This window comes from Sapajus apella, unplaced genomic scaffold (genome assembly GCF_009761245.1).
Source record: "Sapajus apella isolate SASKATOON/1434 unplaced genomic scaffold, GSC_monkey_1.0 scaffold120, whole genome shotgun sequence".
NCBI lineage: Eukaryota > Metazoa > Chordata > Mammalia > Primates > Cebidae > Sapajus > Sapajus apella.
Window position 1 is genome coordinate 1,891,216 of NW_022437060.1, and position 24,340 is coordinate 1,915,555.

At 38.2% G+C, this 24,340-nt stretch overlaps 1 protein-coding gene across 1 annotated transcript in view; it reads right to left on the reverse strand.

Moving 5' to 3' along the window:
* Window positions 1-481: 481 nt before the first annotated feature.
* The window catches only part of CNTNAP5 (contactin associated protein family member 5), an 851,907-nt gene continuing 828,048 nt past the window's right edge, over window positions 482-24,340 (reverse strand). The window contains exons 22-24 of the mRNA XM_032260961.1: window positions 14,172-14,390; window positions 5,145-5,216; window positions 482-2,592 (exon numbers count right to left, since the gene is read on the reverse strand). Coding sequence (XP_032116852.1) covers window positions 2,396-2,592; window positions 5,145-5,216; window positions 14,172-14,390 — 488 coding nt within the window. The 3' untranslated portion in view covers window positions 482-2,395. The remainder of the gene's footprint in view (window positions 2,593-5,144; window positions 5,217-14,171; window positions 14,391-24,340) is intronic.

Sequence of the window (24,340 nt, forward strand, 5' to 3'; positions counted from 1 at the left end):
CACCTGCAATCCCAGCACTTTGGGAGGCCAAGGCGGTTGGATCATGAGGTCAGGAGTTCAAGACCAGCCTGGCCAATGTGTTGAAACCCCGTCACTACTAAAAATACAAAAATTACCTGGGTGTGATGTGGTGGTGGGCACGTGTAATCCCAGCTACTCGGGAGGCTGAGGCAGGAGAATCACTTGAATCTGGGAGGTGGAGGTTGCAGTGAACCAAGATCACACCACTGCACTCCAGCCTGGGCAACATGGTGAAACCCTGTCTCAATTAGAAATGCAAAAATTAGCTGGGCATGGTGGTAGGTGCCTATAATCCCAGCTACTCAGGAGGCTGAGGCAGGAGAATTGCTTGAACCCCGGGAGGCAGAGGTTGCAGTGAGCCAAGATAGTGCCATTGCACTGCAGCCTGGGCGACAGAGTGAAACACTGTCTAAAAAAACAAACAAACAACAAATAAACAAAAGCTAAAATGAGAGAAATGTTATCATTGTTAAAATCACTTTAAAATAAATTTACTAGCCAAAAGATGCAATGTAGATGATAAAGTGATTAAGCTCAAATCCACAGACAATTTTAAGGAGAGAATATCTTAAAATAGAGAAACATGATTGCAAACTAAATCCTTATCTCATACGCTCTGAAACTGAAAGAAAAGCCGTGCTCGAAATGGCATGAAGCAACGAAGTTCCTCATTGTGAGAGGCGAGGGACAGTGTACACTAAGCACAAGACGGAATGTCTGCTAACTGTCCAGGCTGGCGAACAGAGCTGTGGTCATTGTTTTCCAAATTGAATCTGCCTCATAAAGAGAATCAGCAAGTGTTTTCCACACTGAGAATCATTATACGAGCATTTCCGGCATCTTGGAGCATTTATATTGTTTTCTCCTTACCTTTTTCTCCCAGATGGCCCGGGCCAAAGAATGATGTATATTGCCACAGAAAAATCATTAAGATCTTTGCCACAATCCCATGGATGAGCTCAAGGTGCCTTCTTGCAGGAATGACTGTATTTTCAATGCTTTGTTACAAAAAGGGGCAAAGACCCTGAAATTTGTCACCACTTCTTTTGGGAGTTTAATCCTACAAAATGGGGTGTGGAAGGGTCTTTATGTATATAGGGCATAACAGATTTGAAAATGTGATATGCTAAGGAGGAGCCCTGTTAGTTAGCAATGTTAGTTAGCTGGAGGTGACCATGTCGCTTACGTTAATGTTAATGCATCCTATGTTATGCATCTTATGTTAAGGCATCCTAAACCTCTTGGAAAATAGCTTGATGTTCAAAAATGTGAAACTTGCAAGTTTGAATTAGTTGTCCTCACCAGGTCTTCAGTAAGTGAATGGAAGGGAAGAATTCTGTTTGGTATTTCTCTTCTTTCATGCAGTTTTTTTTTTTTTTTTTTCAATTTTTTTTTCCTGATTTCATTTTTGTTTTAAAGCTGAGTTAAGATGATTTAGGCTCTTTCATGGAACCAGGTACTATTTTAAACTTTTATTTCAATTTCTTTATGCTGTAGCAACATATATGTATGTATATATATTTTATCTCAGTATAATAATCCGAGGAATACCTAGCTAGCATTCTTACAAAATTGGAGGAGGCATTTTTGAAGATATGGAACATCTACTTCCTAGAAGCTTTCTTGTTACGTCCTAGTTTCAAGCTACTATTCCCATGCATCCCCTAGCTTTATGCTATGGTGTGCTGTCCCAAAGTGTTGGCCCCAGGAGAGAGTAGTGAGGAAGGAACAATGTGATTTTGCTCACTACTATAAGCAATCATATATTTGAAAATACTCAGAGGCTAAGAGTCATAGTGAAAAAGCGTGATGAGTAAAGGCAAGGGATTGCCTATGGTAAAGCAAGTAAACGTTCACAAAACACACCTCTCTTAGTCCTTTTACAATGCCACCAAGGCAAACCAGGCCTCTATGTTCTTCTTTCCTTGCCCTGGGTTCCCTGGGAAGAATGGACTTGAGATGGGAAGGATGTCAGGAATGACCGTCATGTGCCTAAGCCACAGAGCTTAGGCTCAAAGCAAGCCTGAACACCAAATGGCTGCAAAACTGAAAAGTGCACTTTAGAAACTGTAAGTACAGAACTGAACATGCAGGAGTGCACACATGTGTCTCTTCCTTGTCTTGAATAGTGAAGTCAGTCTCTTGAGTGGTCGTTTTTACCCGATAGGTTCATCAGAGACGAAGGCAGTGGCCACGGCTGCCTGGTCTTCTGGGCTGGATCAAGAGAATTGATGCTGTGGTGGATGCAATATGTTCCGGAAAAGAAATGGCAAGCAGAAAATAAAGAGAATGAACAAATCAAAAGACAGGAGAGAAGAGGGGGAGGAGATAATTGAGCAACAAGAGAAAAGAATAGTAGGAACCCTGCAGTTTTTCAGATGAAATATTCCCGTTTACACTCGCTCACTGTGTTTTGCAAGTCAATATCATTTCTGAAGGAACTGTCCAAATTTTCTGGATATTCCTTCTCCTTCATCTGGCTTGTACGATGTGACTGCTTGTGCTGGTAGAGGAACCGGGTCATGATGCCGATGATACAGAAGATGATGAATATCACCACTGCTATCACCCCTGGAGATAAGGGGAAGGAAAGAGAGAAAGATATTGTCATGAATCATCTGCTCAGGAGAGTAGATTCTGGCCAGATGATGGAAACACGTAGGAGAGAAAAAAAAAAAAATCCCGCAAACACAAGTCTGTCACCTGCCCAGAGATAAAGACCTGCTGAAATGCCCTGTCTTCAATTACTATAAAATTTCCTTCTTTCAGACTGGCTGGGGACAAAGACAGTTGAAACCATAAAAGATTTTGTTTAAAGAACTTTGAATGTCAACTTATATATATGGAATTGGACTACCAAAGGGTTTTTACGTAAATTTTTCAAATCTGGTATAGAGAATGTGTCAGATGTAATTAGCCCATTGTTTTGTCACCTCTCAACTATTTCAGTTACTTTAGTGACCTAGAAAATGGTATTTAAATATCTCACATCTCAACACATGTTCTCCTGATGTAAATTTGTTTTATGTTTTATGCTTGTTTTACTAAAACATTTTCATTAATAATGAAATGATGACTATATTTTTAGAAGATTTTTATACTGTTCTGCACTCTGTGACACTAAGGCTTGTTCAGTGACAAGACACCTCTGTTCTCGAGAAACTCCGAGTCAACTGAGATGGCAAACTTCTGCCCAGGCACATCAGATTCCCCCTTACTCTGACTGTGTGTGATTTAACTGGATTATGTTGCAAGCTGTCCTTGCTGACCCTAAGGTCTCCCCCCTACCTTTGCCAGGAACGCTCTTGGAACGTGAAAGGCAGTATCAGCCAAGGAATGGTGCAAATGAGGAAGTGGCAGGTGTGTCTCCACATGAATGTAGGTATTTCAGCATGAAAATATTTGAAAACGCATATGATAAGCAAAGAATTTACTTGTAATAAATTGTATATTCTGCTCTTTCATTTTTCTAAAGTGAGGAGATATAGAGAAAAAGTGTCTGTTTTAGAAAGTTATTTTTTGACATCTTGCATTATGATTTTTAGAAGCACGGATATTAGAAAGTTTCATATGTTGATGGCATGTCTTCCATCAGTTTTTTGTAGAACGGGGGCCATTATTAACATTTATTTTTATACATATATATTCCTAAATCATTTTGTGGCATTTCCTCCAAATATTTTAGAACAAGTAAGAGTAAAATCACCTAAAGTTAGCAAGTCTATGAATTAACTGGGTGGAGGTGAGTGACTTTCCCTAGCGGGTTGCTGTAAGCTGCTCCTACGAGTGGGTTCCATTAAGAGATGAAATAAGGAACTGGTTTCTACACCTTCAATGTGTGGGATAGTCAGAGTCAGCAGCTGTGTAACCACCAGAAATTTTCCTACAGAATCAGATGACTTTCCTGCCCTTAAAAAGACTCACAGAGCATGTAAATGCCTGGAGGAGAGTCAGCAGTCACAAAAGTCTTTCCACCTGTCAAATGGGGAATTATTGAAAGAGAAAGAGGCACAAAATTATTTCCCACATTTCTGGATGCCAAACAAAAATTAAGGTAGACCAGCTTCTCTGAAGCGGAAATTCAGGTCAGAGATTTTAGAAACTTCCTTAAGGAAAGGCGTAGTCTTCTTTTCTTCACGTTATCAGGAGTGCACCTTTGTGCTCCCAAGGTCATTTGTACCTCCTCCCACAGAACGGTCTTCACTGGTTGTCTTGTTGTCTGTTTACCCATCTCCTCCCTGTCTCCTTCATCCCCATATTCCTCTACTTAGCACAGAGCCTGACCCATAGCAGGGCTCATTAAATATAAGTTAGATGGAAGGATGCTGCAGGTTTTTAAAAGGAGAACTGCGTCTGCCGAGGATCAGTTCATCTAGGCTTCCAGAAGGCAGGGATGGCGGCACCTGCTAAGGTTATGTTTGATAGAAATGAGTTTGGTCTTTCACAGGCATCTTACATGAAGCAAAGCTTGGGAATCATTCTGTGTTGCAAGACCCAGATGGAAAAATCAAGCCCCAGCAGGCGGAAGCCAAGCTGAAGCAGAATAGAAAAGTGGGGAGGCCAACAGGCAGTGAGAAAATGGAAAAGCAGGAGAGCTGAGCTCACAGCAGAGCAGACAAGGTCTGCATCTGTAACCATATGTGCAGTGAGAGTTGAAACTACAGTCCTGTGGGCTTCACCCTGCTCATTAGACCTAACCCAAATCACTTGGTGGGGAACACTCGACAGAGCTGCGGCTTCACCCGTTGTCTGCCCCAGCGTGGCTCCTTCTCCGTATTTAGTTGTATCGTTCTGCTTTGTTTGCATTTTAGGAACAGTGACAACTATATGAAATGAACAGAATGTGAGCTGCCGTCTGTAAGTAAATGCTCCAGCTGTTGACTCAGTGCTCAGCTGCCTCATGAATCAGAGGCAGGATAAATCCACAGAGCTGCTGGTATGGGCAGAGGGTGCCTTTGATCATTCAGCACACATGACTACTCATGAAAAGCAGCTCACAGGCTTGTAGATAATGTGGGGCTCTGTGTATTGGATGGCCTTAATTAAGGAAGGCTTCAGATAACTGTATCCAAAATACAGGATGATTTATGTCTTTATGCATTCAACAACAATGAACTCTTTACCTCCAATGACTGCCGAATCACTTCGAACTGCGTTAGTGAGTGGTTCCCGCTCATCTGTCTTCCCAAAGGGATCTGAAAGGAGTAAAAGACATGGGACTTCACTTCTTACTCAAAGCACTGACGGGAAGTCTACAGTGTGGCACACCTGTAATGACACACCTGTGCATTGCACCAGGTGCCCTCAAATAGTTGTGAGTTGACATGTTGCAAGGAACTCAAAAAACGTGCACAAGAAGAAGGCATTGGAAGCGCATTGTTCTCACCCTAGAGTTCAATGGCCCTGTTCATTTATATGCAAGTTGTAAGATTAGGTGTTGAAACATGATGGTAGTATCCTGCCCACATGCCCTCACCCTGCCCCGGAGGTCCCTTGTTGCCTTGCTGGACAGTTCCTATGCATGGCATGCTGCTCTGCTTGAGAGTTTTCTCCAGATGCAAGAGGATTCTGAGTTCATTGCCAGTGAAGAACAAAAGTGCTAGAGAATTAACAGCCTCAGAAGCAGCCCCCACTGATGAGGGAGGAATTGTACCATATGTACAGCAATATGGATGATATAAGAAAAAACATCAATTTTAAGGCACACAGACCTTAGTCTGAATCTTGGCTCTGTTGTTTGTTTGTTTGGTGATATTGAGCAAGACCTCTTTTTAAGTATCAATTTGCATATGTATTAAAGGGGAGTAGTGACACCTCTATGTGTGCCTATAATCTATGTTAAATTTTCAGGACCACGTGGCTGCTAGACACTTATGAACAGCCACTATTATTATTATTTTTCATTTAATCATTGGGAAGTGACTACAACATGAGTATTATTGTTCCCCTTTGGCAAAGAAGTAAACTACATTGGAACGATCAAACTTTCATGTCCAAAGTCCTGCAGATCATTCATGGAAGAGGCGTAATTCACACCAAAGCTATCCAATTTCCGCACTCAGGGTCTTTCTATTACTCCTCTCTGGTGCCGGAAAAATACCAAGATTGGTGATGTGCAGGCAGCAACAGAATTCAAGCCGCCATGTGATGTCATTAGTCCTGTCATGTGTCATTTAAACTTTCTTATCTGTCAAATGGTAAAAAAAATAGTCTTTGCCTTAAAGGATTTTGTAAGAATTATACAAGTTATTATAAATGTTTTTAGAACGGTGCCTGGTACAATGTAAGTGCTCACTAAGTCTTCTTTCTTATACATTTGATTACTATTAATTACATACACATTAGCATGTATATAAACATGTACATTCTTGTCTCACTAGTGGGACATGAAGCTTCCTAATGAGAAAACCAAGACATACACACTTCTTCATACTGCAGTACTCACCACACGGCCATAGACACACATGAAAGATGTCGGATAAATACTTATCATGTCTTTGAGTGAGCAGAGTGTGGTAGTTTATGCCGTTTGTGGTGTACAGAGTTGGTCTTTTCCTAGGACTCTTGAAACTGGAGCAGAAACAAACCAACATGAGGGAAAGGCTAATGGGGTTAAATGGGAAAGGTATTGTAGTTAAAGAAGGGGTTGGCCATGGGGCAGGTATTCTGAACTGGTGGCATTGATAAGGTGGGTCTGGTGGGAAAAACTTGGGTTTGGAACTTGATATTATTATTAATAATCTCTGTACACCTAGATGGCCTATATACATGCATTCATACAGGCAGAAGAACATAGACATATATATATACACACACACACACACACACATACATATACATATATATATATATGTATATATATATGCCACCAATTGATAACAATGAGGTGATGATGATAGTGGGTGTTAGAGATTGAGAGAGAGCAGGCAGGCAAAGAGAAGATGGAAAATGAGAAATCAGATGAGGCAATGAAAGGGAGGGAGAGAGGGGAAGAGGTCTGGTGAAAGATAGAAGGCAGGGAGGAAAGAAAGAAGAGAGAAAGGGAGGGAGAAAGGAAGAGAGGAAAATGAAAATATTTGCTTATTAGATCTCCTGTATCACACCGTCCACTGTGCTTGTTATTCCTGCACATCCCTGAGCTAGCCTACCTACCTAAAATGCCTCCTGCTTCTTTGTAAAGAGTCATGTGTGGCTTAATGGTGGGAATATATTCTGAGAAATGTGTCATTAGCCAATTCTGTCATTGTGTGGAAATCATAGAGTGTGCTCACACAATCCTAGATGGTACAGCCTATGACACACCTAGGCTGTATATATAGTATAGACTGTTACGCCCAGGCTACAAACCTGTATAGCATGTTGCTGTGTGAATACTGTAAGCAACTACAACACATTTGTAAGTACATGTTTATCTAAGCATATCTAAACATAGAAAGGGCAGAGTAAAAATATGAAATTTAAAGAAAGGGTGCACCTGCATAGGGCACTTATCATGAATGGAGCCTGCAGGACTGGAAGTTGCTCTGGGCGAGTCAGTGGTGAAGGTCTAGGACATTGCTCTACATTTCTATAGACTTTATAAACACTCTACACTTAGGCTACACTAAATTTATTAACATTTTTTTCTTTCTTCAATAGTAAATTAACCTTAGCTTACTGTAACATTTTTGCTTTATAAACTTTTTATTTTTTTAAAAGTTTTGATTTCTTTGTAATAACAGTTAAAACACACATATCATACAACTACACAAAAATACTTTCTTTATATCCTTTCACTCCCAAATGCCCATCAATGATAGACTGGATGAAGAAAACATGGCACATATACACTATGGAATACTATGCAGCCATAAAAAAGGATACAGATGGCTGAAAACCATCATTCTCAGCAAGCTGATGCAAGAACAGAAAACCAAACACTGCATGTTCTCACTCATAGGCGGGCATTGAAAAATGAGGACACATGGACACAGGGAGGTGAGCATCACACACTGGGGTCTGTTGGGGGTGGAGCAGCAAACCACCATGGCAAGTATATACCTATGTAATAATCCTGCAAGATCTGCACATGTACCCCGTATATTAAAGTATAATAATATATATATATATATGTATAAAGATTATTTTCTATTTTTAAATTTATTTATTTACTTTTTAAACTTGTCCTTTTAAACAAAGACACAAACATACACACTAGGCTAGGCTTACACGGGTTCAGGATAGTAATATCGCTGTCTCTCACCTCCTCATGTGATCCCACTGAAAGGTTTTCAATGCCAACAGCATGCAAGAGCTAATATCTTCTACCTTAACAATGCCTTCTTCTGAATTACTTCCTGAAGAAAATACCCGAGGCTTTCATTGAGTAGTAAGTTTATACCAGAGTCACCACAAACATGTGCATAAGGTGTTGTACTAGGATATTATGATTGCTACAACGATCTTATTTCTATGACCTTTTTCAGCTCCATTATAATTTTATAGCACACAGTCTATGGAGACTATGCAGACCATTATCTGCATACTGGCACATGAATATGTCTGTATTCAAATGTGAGTCATTCATTGTGGTGTGGTTTATTAGATCATTTAGATCATGGCCTTTTTTTTTTTTTTTTTTTTTTAAGACTTAGTCCGCCTCTGTCACTTAGACTGGAGTGCAGTGGCGCAATCTCAGCTCACTGCAATCTCTGCCTCCTGTGTTCAAGCAATTCTCTTGCCTTGGCCTCCTGAGTAGCTGGGATTACAGGCTTGCACCACCATGCCCGGCTAATTTTTGTAATTTTAGTAGAGATGGGGTTTCACCATGTTGGTCAGGCTGGTCTCGAACTCTAGACCTCATGATCTGACTGCCTCGGCCTCTCAAAGTGCTGAGACTACGGGCGTAAGCCACCGCGTCTGGCCTCACGGCCTTTTTTCCTTACTCCAACTTACAATGGTTCCTCCCTTACTGAATTTACATACTACTTTTAACATTATTAACTAAAGCAATAACCTTGGTTATTACATAGCGTTGATTTTACATCAGATTTCCACATTTCTAGCAAATTTTGCTAATAATATATTAATACACATTAACCCAGCTACTTCTAACTCTCTAATATTTATTAAAGCTACAAACAAAATACTTCACATCTAGTAAGATGACAGCTTCACTAACAAGACTACAAAAATTAAAAATACCATGCCTATATCCACGCTTAACAGACACCTTCTACAAAGTAATCCTTGGGGTAGTTACTCATTTATTTCAACAGTACTTCTCTTTTCACAGTGTGTCTAAATTGTCTTTAACAATTTTAGAGATATCTTTTAGTTTTAACTCCCCTCTCAAAAAAGAATGACTCAGCTTAAATGCATCTACCTATTTATATCACATATATATACACACATCTCAATCTATATTTATAAGAACAGATTATAAGAACAGATTTATAAGAATAGATTTATAAGAATAGATTATAAAAATAGATTATAAGAATAGATAATAAGAATAGATTTATAAGAATATAAGAATAGATTTATATAAAATTGAATTTATATCATATATACACACATCTCAATCTATTCTTATAGCATAGAATTTATTATATATTATAATTATGCAGACAGACATTGAGCAATTATCTATATCTATCTCTATGGAATATCTATCTACATAGAGAGATACAGGGAGAGAGAGCTAACATTCCATAAGAACTTCCGTAAGAACTTCTACACTTACACCTAATGATTTCCTCATGAGGGGTTTTTACTGATTACTAGATATGCTACACTCTACCAGACATTTTCACATTAACGGATGTATTTCCTTTTGTAATGATCTTCCACCTTCTGAACATTGCAAACCCTTCTCCCTAAACAATTGCCATGACCAGATTATTTATAAATCGATCATTAGTTCATCTAAAAATAAGTTTGCTGCTTTTTCTAGATTCCACACCATCCAAAAACCCTGCTCCTATCTTTGCTCTGCATTGCTCACACCGTATTATGATACAGTGCCAGGCAGCCAATGCCACACCCTCATCCCCTGAACCATCACCTTCTGTCATCTTTACAGATTTCAAAAATTAGGAACTTTGAATGTTTCTTATTTTTCGTCTTCTCCACTAACTACGGAAGTCAACACTGAGTAGCTGCTTATAACATGTGTGACGAATGAGGCAAGAAGAGGATCACAACAATCTCATCAAAGACAACTCAAAATGGTATTTGAAAAATAAAATGGTGATACCTAAAGCAGTGAAGGAGTGGGCAATACATTGCTGGAAGAGTAGACAGAAATATTTAAATAGCCTACTCACATTACCAGATTTGATAAAAAATTATTTCTCAAGTTTTGTTGTTGTTGTTTTTGAGACAGTCTCGCTCTGTCACCAGCTGCCAGGCTGGAGTGCAGTGGCATGATTTTGGCTCACTGCAACCTCTGCCTCCTGGGTTCAAGCAATTCTCTTGCCTCAACCTCCTGAGTAGCTGGGACTACAGGCACACGCCACCACGTCCAGCCAATTTTTGTATTTTTAATGGAGACGGGGTTTCACCATGTTGGCCAGGATGGTCTCGATCTCTTGACCTTGTAATCCACCCGCCTCATCCTCCCAAAGTGCTGGGATTATAGGCGTGAGCCACCGCGCCTGGCCCTCAAGTTTTACAAAATATTGGACTGAGCACTAAGGATCTCAGGCTAAAGGTCTTGGCTAAGAGTCTTGCCATATAAAACAGAATGTTTCTCAATGTATTACCCAAGATATTAAAATCCCTTTGACTTGTTAAATGGCAGAAGATGTCCCAACTTTTATCTTCCTACCAAAGCATCATGACCAATCACAGACCATTGATGGGGAATTGTGCCTGTAACAGAAAATTATCATGGCCCAAAGTGCTTTATAACAATGGCCCTTCACCACCTACCACTACTGTTCTTAGTGTGAGCTGGGAGACAAGGGGAGGGTAAGACAATACCATGGTAATCTAGGAGCTTTACCAAACATCTCAGACCTAGCCTCTTCATCACCGCTGCTCACAAAATCCATATTTATTATCAATATTAGCAGTAAAATCTGAATAAAATAAATATCCTGTGGATTTACAAAAAGCATCCTGGAAAAATCTGACAATACCCCCTCATCCATATACAAGCCACTTTAAAGAATAATCAGAAGGATGACACTATTGTTACTGTTTCTATTTATATTATATTGGCCTGTTGATATATGTTGATGTCTTGATTTTATCCCAGTGTATGAATCGTTTTTTTAACCAGTGCTTATGATGCTTTAACATCTTGAGGACCTAACTGCCCCTCCCAGGGCTAGCTAATTCCTAGAGATAGCAAACAACATGCCTGCAACCATGCCTTTTATATACAAACCAATCAATCCAGAGCCCATATTCCCTAGTAACTCACTTACTTAACTCACACTCACTAACCCAATATTTTTCTTGCCTTAAATCACTCAAGGCCAAGTATTAAGACAACTAGAGATCACCCCTGTAGCACAGATCCTGCCCAAGTTATTCAAGCTATCCAATTCTAGCTGGCTGAAGCTTGCCTACCTGCTTTCCCGTTTCTCTTTCTGCCTCCTGACCAAACCTGGCACTTCTCCATGTGGCTCTCAGTGGTATAATGTATCTCCTTTTCTTGAGAACTATAAGAAAAAACTTTTCTTTCAAAGGCAATCATCTCATGCCTGCCACCTTATCATACCTGATTAAAACAAAATCCCAGATACATTTTAAGACACCCAAAATCACAGTGACTAAGAAAAAGTAGACAAGGCACTTAGAGAGTGGAAAAGCAGGGGATGTATGGATGATCGTGCTGTGGGGATTTCCTATTTTTAAGAAAGGCTGATTTAATTTATTTTGGCTGCATATTCAGATATAGGATTTGAGTTTTAATATTTTGAGACACAACCCTACTCTTTTCCATAATGGCTGTACCAATTTGGATTCCCATCAGGAGTCTACAAGGGTTCCGTTTTCTGCACGTTCTCTCCAACATTTGCTATTTTTGTCTTTTTGATACTAGCCATCATATTATCAGCTGTGAAGTGACATCTCATAGTGGTTTTGATTTGCATTTCCCTGTTGATCAGTAATGTTAAACACCTTTTCATGTACCTATTGGATGTTTGCATGTCTTTTGTGGGGAAAAAAAAAAGCCTATTCACATCCTTTGCCTATTTTTTAAGTGTTTTTCTTTTTTCTTTTCTTTTTTTGCTATTGAGTTATATTAATCTTTTTTATGCTTTGGATACTAACCCCTCATCAGATATATGGTTTAAAAACATTTTTTTCCCATTCTGTAGTTTGACTTTTCATTTTGTGGATTGTGTCCTTTGCTGTACAGAATTTTTTAGTTTTATGCACTCCCATTTGTTTATTTTTGCTCTTCTTGATCTTACTTTTGGTGTCGTGTAAAAATATATATATTTCCAAGACCAATGTTAAGAAGCTTTTCCCTTATGTTCCCTTCCTGGAGTTTACAATCTCAGGTCTTATATTTAGATTTTAATCCATTTCAAGTTAATTTTTATGTGTTGAAAGACAAAGGTCCAATTCTATTCTTTTACATGTGGATATTCAATTTTCCCAGCACAATGTATTGAATAAGCAACATTTTTCCATTATGTGTTTTTGGAAATTATGTCAAAAATTAGTTGATTATATAAGCCTGGGTCTATTTCTGGCCTCTGTATTCTGTTCCATTGGTCTATGTGTCTGTTTTATGCCAGTATTATGCTTTTCTGATTACCATAGCTTTACAGTATAGTTTGAAATCAGGGAGTATGATGCCTCCAGGTTTCTGCACTCATGTGTTCATTGCAGTATTATTCACAATAGCCTGGACAAGGAAACAGCCTGTTAATGCTTGAATGAATTAATATATCGTTTCATATACACACACAATTAGAAATTATTCAGCATTTAAAAAGAACATGCCATTTGTGACAATATGGAATAACCTAGAGGACAGTACACCAAGTGAAAGAAGCAAGACACAGAAAGACAAATGCTATATATGATATAACTTACATGTGGAATCTAAAAAAGTCAAACTCATAGAAACAGAATGGCGGTTTGCAGGGGCTGGTGTGTGGAGGAAATGGAGAGTTGTGGGTTAAAAAGTACAAACTTTCAGTCAAAAGATGATAAATTTTGGTGATTTTTTTTTTTTTTTGAGACAAAAGTCTTAATTTGTCCCCCAGGCTGGAGAGTAGTGGCATGATATCAGCTCACTGCAACCTCTGCCTCCTGGGTTCCAGCAATTCTCATGCCTCAGCCTCTGGAGTAGCTGGAGTTACAGGTAAGGTACCTGTCACCATGCCCAGCTAGTTTTTGCATTTTTAATAGAGATGGGGTTTCACCATGTTGGCCAGACTGGTCTCGAACTCCTGACCTCAGGTGATCTGCCTACCTTGGCCTCCCAAAATGCTGCAATTACAGGTATGAGCCACCACACCCGGCCCAAATTTTGGTGATCTAATGCACAGCATGATTACTACAGTTATTCATACTGTATTATTTACTTGATATTTGCTAAAATTGTAAATCCTAAATGTCCTCATCAGATATGCACACACATACACACACACACAATGGGTAACTATGTACAGTGATAAGTGTGTTGATTAATTTAATTGCAATAATAATTGCACAATGCACATATTTATCAGATTATTACACTTACACTTTGAAAATATATAATTTGTATTTGCCAATTATTTAATAAAGCTTAAAAAGGTTTATTTAATCCCATGAATTATATTAGTTCAGGAACCAGCTTGCTGCCTCCCTGTTCTCTAAACACCTTGATTCTCAGAGCAGTATCCACTTCAACAATAGTGACTATGTACATACACATAAACACACACACACCTCATTATATATGTGTATAATAAGTGAAGTACACAACTATGCATTTAGTTCTAATTACTCATTCTCTCAAAATATTAAAAATTGAACTACATCAAATATATATGAAAATCACCCATGAAATATCATAATCATAATTTTCAAACACCTATAATTATACAAGGTAAAAATTGAGCCATATTAGCCAACCCTTTAATCTGGAAGCTTCTTGAAGACACCAAAAGTAGTGCTAGTGACAAAAGCTCCATGGTGCATTCTCTTGAGTGTACCTGATGAAGAGTGCACTGTGGTCACTGCGTTCACATCCGAGTCCACCATGAAGCCACAGCTGGATTCTGTCAAGGTCCCACGGACAGTCACAGGAGCGACAGTGGCATGGCGCAGGGCAGCCTTCAGTGGTGCTATGTGGTTGTACTGGACGGAAGTCATGCATCCAACAAAACCCAGGGCGTTTGCTTTAGCAACTTCAGAATCCAAACCAAGATTCTCTGCAATGTAAAAGACAATCAGAAGCCCTTCCATTTTTTGATTTTTCAAATTTTGCTGGGTCCTCTTCAAGTAATGTCTAAAATTGTAGAAATTACTTCGTTATTCTTTGAGTAGAGAAAACCCTTCCCTATCTCTTTGTATCTCCTTTCCCCGACTCCACTCCCAATGCAAGCATCAATATATCAACCACATTTCAGAGAAAACTTTCAGGGCCATCTCTGCTTCGAAATAAAAATGTTCCAAGCTTCTAAATTTTCATTCATGTATTTTATGAACTGTAACAAAGACAATAAATCTGTTCTGTACTCTAGGAGTTTTATAAAATTTGTATCATTATCCCCATCACCATTTATCTTTGGATGCTGTTGATTAGTGCAAGCACACTACGATGTTCATTATAACACTTTGCTCAAAAATGTAGCTAGAGAAAAAAAAATAAAGGGGTAGAGAGATTAGAAGTCAACACTGTCCTTCTAAAGATTTATTGTGTAAATTATTTTAAGCCACTGTGTAGACTGACCTTCTATTCAAGATTTCCACCTGCTTGCTTCTGTCCATGGAACTGATTGGTGTGCATGGGTTTTTTATGGTAGCATTCGACTTCCTAAAGTATCTTTGAGACTTTATAAAACATGAACATGCAATAATTTGGGATTCATAGCAAGATCAAATGTCTCATTTTCTTTAAGATTTGTGGTAAGATTACTCAGTTTTCCATTTATTTTTCTTAAAAGGGTCATTTGAAGAAACTGCTATGATGCAATTACATAAAACTGCAATGCATAATGAGCCATTTTTTTTCCTAAGAAGTAATAGTCTTAACATACCAAGATGGTTTAAATGGTTATTTATTAAGATAATTTGTTTGTTTTCTGAAAGACAGTAGGAACTCTCTCATCTTCCAAGTGTAGATTATGATTTTATTTTGATTCATAAATGGTCAAACAGTCTCCATTGGTCTGTAAGCATGCATCATGTTAGCAACATTAAGAAAGAAATGCGATGAGGATATGGAAGAAGATGAGAAATTCACCTCGCTTAATACTGCCTTTTCTAAGTTTTGCTTTAATTTTACTCTCCTCCTTCAACACCCATGTAAACTTAACCAACTTATCATCTCTGTCTTCTTACACAAAAAAATAAAATTGTGTATTCATGTTATGTGGCTGCTGTGACAAATTGCCACCAACTTAAATGACTTAAGACAGCTTAAAGCACAAGTGTGTTATCTTGCAGTTCTGTGGATTTGAAGTCTGCTCTAGCTTTCATTGAGCTAAAAATCAAGGTGTCAGCAAGGCTGCATTTATTCTAGGGGCTCTGGGGGAATACTACATATCCTTGCCTTCTCTAGCTCCTGGAAGCCACCCACATTTCATGACTTCTATAGACTCCTTCTCTATTCCAAGGAAAGCAATGTTACATTTCTCTGTGTCTTTCTTCCATAGCTACTTCAGCCTATAATTCTTTTATCTCCTTCTTTTACTTTTAAAGGCCCTTTTGATTATACTAGATTCATCCTGATAATACAGGATTATCTTCCTATTCCAAATACAGCTGATGAGCAACATTAATTATATTTGTGACCTTACTTCCTCTTTGGCACATAGCCTAATATATTCTTGGGTTCTGAGATTTAGGATGCAGACATATTTGTGGGCTGTAATTCTATCTACAACTTTAGGTCTGAGATTTTGTGAGAACTTCCCCAATAATGATAATGAAAATCCAATAATAATGTGAAGTGTCTGTCACTTCTTCAAATATAAAAGAACACTGAGATGTATGAGGAAACGTCTGTCTTCCAAATATTCAAATAAATCTCACACACAGTTGACATATATTTTTACTTATTCATGAAAGAATCACATACGTTTGTTTGTTATGATCTTTAAAAGACTGTGTCCCACATGAAGCATCTCACAAAAAACTTTAATGGACTGGATGCTTTTTGCTGGTGGCACCAGAACTCACTGTACCCAGATACAATTCAGAATATGGATTAGGTATAGACTGGTAGTTAGCAAGAGGTAGAGTTAAAGATCAGAAATATTTAGAGGAAGAGGCAGAAGACAAGAGAAGAGGAGCATAAACTGTCATGAATTTTTTGCATTGCAAGATTTCAGAATAGTGGAAAGTGATAAGTCACTGTAGTTCTGCCTGAGGGGTCTAACTCAAAATTGCCAACTCGTATTCCCAAAACTCAGTGGGAGAGAAGCCTACATAGTGTCAAGGTCCTTGGGGGACATCACTATAGTGACTGTCATGAATACACACTCCAGGTGGAAGAATATGTGCACAGATAAGTTGGGGAAAATGCCAGCAAATGGACATTCTCACCTTGAGTGAAGAAATGTTTTAAATAAAGCCCTATCTCTAGGGAAGTGTGTTTCTTCTAGATGTATTATAAGGACAGAGACCTGGAGGTGTTTCTGAAAATGAATGAAAAGAACAAGAATCACTGATAGGATAAAATGTTCTCGGCATGAAGCTCAAGATTATAATTTGTCAATTCTTACACAGATGGAGAGAATGTAAACAAAAATAAAACAAAAGTTAGGAAGGTTCTAAATGATTTTAGTTTCTCATCATAGTGTTAAATAATACATAGTATGTTATAATAATTTTCCAAAAGCAATAATTTTAAAGCTGCAAAATACTCAACATTCACCACTTACTGAATAGCTACATGCAACTGTAATAATTGTTGTCAAATAATTATTTCTATTACCCTCAAAATTCTTCCAGGTGTGTGTTCTCAACCTTCAAAATTTACAGATTACGTAACTGGGACTCAAAGAAGTTCAAAGATGTACTGAAGATCATATAGCGGGGTTGAGATTTAAACCCAAGTCTACATGATGTTAAATGCCAAATTCTAAGCAATGCAGCCTCAAAAAAAAAAAAAAAAAAAAAAGTCCAAGATATCTCCTGTGTGCTATATGGAGTAAAATAATTTTATATAAATTATCTAAGAAATGGGTTGTAAAAACTATAGAAAGCACAAGTTATTTTGGTTAAACACCTCACAGAATTTACTAAACTTTGTATTATATTAAAGACAAATGTATTTCCTAATTTGTTTTTATATTTTTAGGTTAAAATTACATTAGATTCATACACAGTTAGATGAAGGGACTGTGTTATATATATGCTTTGCTAGAGAATGGATGTTGAAGACAAACTTAATAGTGCATGTAGCTCCTCAAAAGCTGACAAAATGGGAATGCAAGCAAAGTCCACACCATTGAAAAATACCAGTATTCTCTTCTTTGCATTTATCAAGATTTTATATTAACTTAAAAATCTTATCCCAAAAGCAGAATTACAATGTTCAAAAGTCATACTATTGCCTTAAGAAACCAAAGGTATCTCGTAAAGAAAAAGCAGCAGCATCTCCAAATGTCTTATTTGAAATTGACTTAGTTTCTCTCACTCAATACATTTCAAATATCATCAAATACAATTCTTGATTCTCTTGATTTTAGTCTCATGCCCTCCAATAGTGATGGAAACACAGCATGGGCTTCTGATAGGTACAGGTTGGAAATTAGCTAGACCTAATTTGATGAATCGTGAACTTGCACATATGATGTCTGTTTCCACATTTCTTCAATTTTATCCACTATAAAATAGAAATAATAGTACCCATCACATGAATTGTATCAGAAAGAAATAAAATAAAAGTCAAATTTATAGCTCAATAACCATTAATGCATCTTTGGTGTTTTTATGTATTTGTTTGTTTTCTGTATATATTTACGTTGTTCAACATGATATTTTAACATATGCATACATTGTAGAATGGCTAAGTCAAGCTATTTAACATAACATGGGGAATTACCTTACATACTATTTTTGAGCATTGCAAAAAAACTTAAAATCTACTCTCAGCAATTTTCAGATATATAATATATTGTTATTAACTGCAGTCACCATGATGTATGATAGGTTCCCTGAACTTATTCTCCAGAACTTATTATCCATTCTAACTGAATGTTCAACCTTTGACTAACATCTCACCATAATAAATGCATATTGTTTGGAGGAGGAACAGGAGTGCTAGTTAAGAGTATTAGTAGAATCTTTGACTTCTCCTATTATTCATCAGTTCCAAACTCTTTTGCCTGGCTCCAGTGGCCCTCAACATTCCCAAGTATTACTGCATTTAGAACTAAGGTGTAGATGCTAATATGCTTGCTGTGGAAATCTATAAAATTACCATTTACTACTGATTCAAAATTGAACAAATGTAGCACTCAAATTTTGAATGACTTAGTTAATTTATTCTAAACTAACTTTTTTGGGCATTTAAAATTTGACTTTCTACATTATTTCGTAAACACCTTTATTTCTTGTAAGTAAAGCGATGCTCCTCTACTAAATCTAGATTTGTGATGCCAGAGAAAGTAGCATAGAGCCAATTTTAGCCTCAGAATGCATAGCGCTTTACACAGTCACAATTGTTTGACAGGAAGAGAGTGATAGAAGAAATCCAGGCTAATTTTGTGCAAACAGGTTTGTGTGTTCATATGTGTGGTTTTTTACAGGAAAGAAAGAAGAAAAGATCAGCAATTTGCTAAAAACAGACATTGCTCTTGGTTGTGATATGACATTTTCTATATGTGAAAAGTTACTTATGACACTTGAATCCTAAAATATCACAATACAAAGCCACACAGATCCATACAACAGGGGCTTATAAGAGTAAAATGTTGTATCGAGATAAACTATAAACAAGCGGAATCAATGTTAATGAAAGGTATGAGCAGTGTACAAAAATAAAAATTGTTCCCTCTGGAGTTCATTGTAGCTTTCGGATAAGAAACAAACAGTCTGAAACTTCACACAAAAAGTGCCCAAAGTCCAAGAAATAAATAAATAAATCTTCCAATCCTGAAAGAGGATTGTCAAATTTGCTTAAACACACACACACACACACACACACACACACACACACACACACACACAAACCTGGCATTTGCTTACTGCTGTTATACTTATCATGTTGTGCTCATTTGTATGTCCTATATAAATATTTCATGCTTGTAAAGTGAGAAAGTGAGATAATTATACATAATTTCCAGTTAGGAAAGACAAGATACATACGGTCAAGTAATAGTTTAAAGCAAATTAACCAGTCCATGGCCAATTCAGGCCTGGAACCTAGCTTTCATTGCCATACCCTCTTTTTTTTTTTTTTTTTCTGGTATGCTATACTTTACACTTTTTTGTAGGTATACGACATGGAACAATTGATAAGCTAAACACAATTTTATTTCTTTAGCCTGACTTAACAGAAACTCACTCACTAACACCCAGTCTCCCACCTACACATCCAACCTCATTCAACCTGTCTGCTGTGTATGATCTGAGCTAATTTGCTCTTCCCTAAAGAGGCAAACATGATTTCCTCTGCCTGGAAGAACGTTCTGTTCCATTATAACCTGTATAACTTCTGTACCTGCTCTGCAAAACATACATTTAATTATTGGCCACCTAGATAGCCAAAGCTCCATGTTTGATGATGGACTTACGATGGCTAGCAAACACATTTCTCCTATCTCTGTGAGCTTTGAATCATTTTGGAGGATTAATTTTGTAGATCAGCAACAATTTCAGGCAATACATCTTACAGTAGAGGGAGATCATGATGTCTACGGGAATGTAAACAAGATCCTTGACAAATCTAGGGTAGCAGTGATCAAATTCAGAATGCAAAATAACTTCTGTAAAAATGTATTAAAATGTGCATTTATGGATCTCTACTCATTCAGAGGGCATGGTTGAGGATGGTTTGCAAGAATCCACATTTTAAAGTAAATATTCTCAGGTAATTATGATATAGATGGTTCATAGACCACTTCACTTTGAGAAACATTGATTTAAAAAAGACTTCTTGGAATAAATAAATGTAAATAAAGGCTTAAATGACGAATAGAAAGTAATTACATGTTTCAGGCACAAAACAACCTTTTCAAAGCAAAGAGGGAGTTAGTGCATCACGTTTAAGACACTGAAAAATGACATTAACTCTTTTTTAAAAGACAATGTTGAAAAGATAGGTAGGAGTGAATTAAAAACGTCTGTATCCTGGCCAGGTGTGGTGGCTCCCATCCGTAATCCCATCGCTTTGGGAGGCTGAGGCAGGCAGACCACCTGAAGTCAGGAGTTTGAGACCAGCCTGGTCAACATGGTGAAACCCTGTCTCTACTAAAAATACAAAAATTAGCCAGGCGTCGTGGCACACACGTGTAATCCCAGCTACTCAGGAGGCTGAGGGAAGAGAATCATTTGAACTTGGAGGCGGAGGTTACAGTGAACTGAGATCAGGCCACTGCACTCCAGCCTGGGTGACAAGAACACAACTCTGGAAAAAAAAAAAAAAAAAACTTCCGTATTCCTAAGGCATTTTGCCTAGTTCTGTTAGCTGCCTTCACATTGCCCTTATGTCTGTCATCCTCTTCTTGCTTTAGGAAAGGCTGTCCTCTTCAGGACTTCATTCACATCAACCAGAACACAGTGCCCAATACACAAAGTGTCAAGCCAATATTAGTAAAAGAAATTAGTGAATGAAAAAATAAATATCTCTTAACATCATCAATAATGGCAACTAATCAGTGATATTCGTGTGTGTATATGTGTGCATTTCAAACTTCTTCATTCTTTAGCTTGGTAAACATGTAGTTTCTTTATTTTTCCATTTGAATCCATAGCATGTTATCCAGAACTCTCTCTTTGATGAAGCAAGTCAAGTTCTGATTAGAACTTCATTAATATTTCTTACAACTCTGCCAGAAGTGCACAGGGGATATTTCTCTCCATTATTCTCAGCATTTTTATACCTAAAACTGAAATGAACTGTTGATACGGAACATGACTTGCAGTACAAGCCTGGTTGCCACACATCACGATGTCTGTGCTGTTTACAGTACCCCACAAGCCTTACAAGGGAGGGTCTGTGCACTGACCCTTCACACTGCCCACTGGCCTTCCTCCAAGCATTGCATGGCAGGCTCCCTTCCTCGGGCGCCAGACAGAAAGACCTTTCCTCACAGAGGACTTCAGTGGGCACCTTCCTAAGGAGCACTCCTCTCTTCTCCCACTGTCTGATTCGCTACCATTAAAACCAGTTGGTTTCCCTTCTGATTCTTTTTACTAATTTCATAATTGTATGTGTGTCCATGTGTGTGGTTATTGAGTCTTCCTTTATGTACCACTCTAGATCATAAATTTCATGAAGAAAAGGTGCCTGTTTTGCTTATAACTAACCACTTATTTCTCTATTTTTTTGAGACAGGGTCTTGCGGTCACCCAGGCTAGATTGAAATGGTTGGATCATGGTTCACTGCAGCCTCAACCTCCCAGGTTCAAGCAATGCTCCCACCTCAGCCTCCCCAGTGGCAGGAACTACAGGCACATGCCACCATACCTGGCTACTTGTTAAAATTTGTTGTGGAAAAGGGGTCTCTCTTTGTTGCCCAAGTGGTCTCAAAATCCTGGGCTCAAGCAGTCCTCCCACCTGAGCCTCCTGAAGTGCTGAGATTACAGATGTGAGCCACCATACCTGGCCCTACTTCTTAGCAAAGTACCTTGGACACAGAAACTGGGAAATAAATGCTTTCGAATGATCAAATGGGTCCACATTGCATAAGCCCTGGCACTTCAGAGGTATTCCATGAGCCTTCTTATATAAAAATGCATACATACTGACAGATGAAAGGATGAAGAAATAGATAGATAGATGGATTTTAATAATACAAGAACTCAAAGAAAACATAACAAAGTGAATTCCGTAAACCTTCTACCATTTGAAAATTCATTATTTCAACTGAACAACTATCTGGCTAAATTAATTTTTCATTTTTTAATTGAGTTGCTTGGTTACGTACATTATATAAAGGTCCCTGGATGATATAAGACAGTGAGTGCTCAATCAGTAAAACCTTAGCTACATATTCAAATTAAAATCGTCTAGGTCTTATACTCCTAATGCCAATTCTGCTTATTTTTATATAAAAGTCACTTTGTTGGCATAAAAACTGGGACTTAAAGGTCAGTTGCCGTGGCTCACTCTTATAATCTGAGCACTGTGGGAGATTAAGGCAGGAGGATTGCTTAATCCCAGGAGTTCAAGACCCACCCCGGCAAAATGGCAAGTCTCATCCCTATAAAAAATGTAAAAACTAGCGAGCTGTGGTGCTGTTTCTGTAGTCCCAACTACCCCATCGGTTGAGGCAGGAGGATCACTTGAACCTCGGAGGCTGAGACAGCAGTGAGCCATGGTCAGGCCATTGCATTCCCACCTGGATGACAGAGTAAGATTCTGTTTCAAAAGAAAACAAACAAACAAACAACAACAACAACAACAACAACAAAAAAACCAGAATTTGCAAGTTGATATAAAATCCCATTTCTCTGGGACTGAAAGAAACAAAAATAACTCCTCTTAGGTTGTCATTATTTATTGAAGTGAGGTCAAAACAAATGACTCACGTGTACTGGTTTATACCTGTGTTACTTACTTTGTTAAAGTAAATGAGCAAAACAAGGGTACTGCATATTCCATGAGATATTTTTTAAAATATATTTTATTAAGGCCGGGCACGGTGGCTCAAGCCTGTAATCCCAGCACTTTGGGAGGCCAAGGCGGGTGGATCATGAGGTCAAGAGATCGAGACCATCCTGGTCAACATGGTGAAACCCCGTCTCTACTAAAAATACAAAAAAATTAGCTGGGCATGGTGGCACGTGCCTGTAATCACAGCTACTAAGGAGGCTGAGGCAGGAGAATTGCCTGAACCCAGCAGGCGGAGGTTGCGGTGAGCCGAGATCGCACCATTGCACTCCAGCCTGGGTAACAAGAGCGAAACTCCATCTCAAAAAAAAAAATGTATATATTTTATTGCACTTTAGGTTCTGGGGTTCATGTGCAGAACATGTAGGATTGTTGCATAGGTACATACATGGCAATGTGGTTTGCTGCCTCCATCCCTGTCACGTATATATGGTATTTCACCCCTTGTTATCCCTTCCCCAACCTCCCTACCCTCACTGTCCCACCCCATTCCCCCTCAACAGAGCCCAGTGTGTGACACTCCCTTCCCTGTGTCCATGTGTTCTCATTGTACAACACCCGCCTATGAGTGAGAACATGTGGTGTTTGATTTTCCGTTCTTGTATCGGTTTGCTGAGAAAGATGGGTTTCTAGATTCATCCATGTCCCTAAAAAAAACATGAACTCATTGTTTTTTATGGCTGCATAGTATTCCATCGTTCATATGTGCCACATTTTCCTTGTCCAGTCTATTATCGATGGGCATTTGGGTTGGTTCCAAGTCTTTGCTATTGTAAACAGTGCCACAATGAACATACATGTGCATGTGTCTTTATAATAGAATGATTTATAATCCTTTGGATATATACCCAGTAATGGGATTGATTGCTGGGTCAAATGGAATTTCTATCTCTAGGTCCTTCAGGAATCGCCACACTGTCTTCCACAATGGTTGAACTAATTTACACTCCCACCAACAGTGTAAAAGTGTTCCAATTTCTCCACATCCTCTCCAGCATCTGTTGTCTCCAGATTTTTTAATGATTGCCATTCTAACTGGTGTGAGATGGTATCTCAATGTGGTTTTGATTTGAGTTTCTCTAACGACCACTGATGATGAGCACTTTTTCAGGTTTGTTGGCCTCATACATGTCTTCTTTTGAAAATTGTCTGTTCTTGTCCTTTGTCTACTTTTGAATGTTTTGTTGTTGTTGTTGTTGTTGTTGTTGTTTGTTTGTTTGTTTTTCCTGTAAATCTATTTTAGCTCTTTGTAGATTCTGGATATTAGTCCTTTGTCAGATGCGCAGATAGAAAACATTTTTTCCCATTCTGTTGGTTGCTGGTTCACTCTAATAATTGTTTCTTTTGCTGTACAGAAGCTCTGGAGTTTAATGA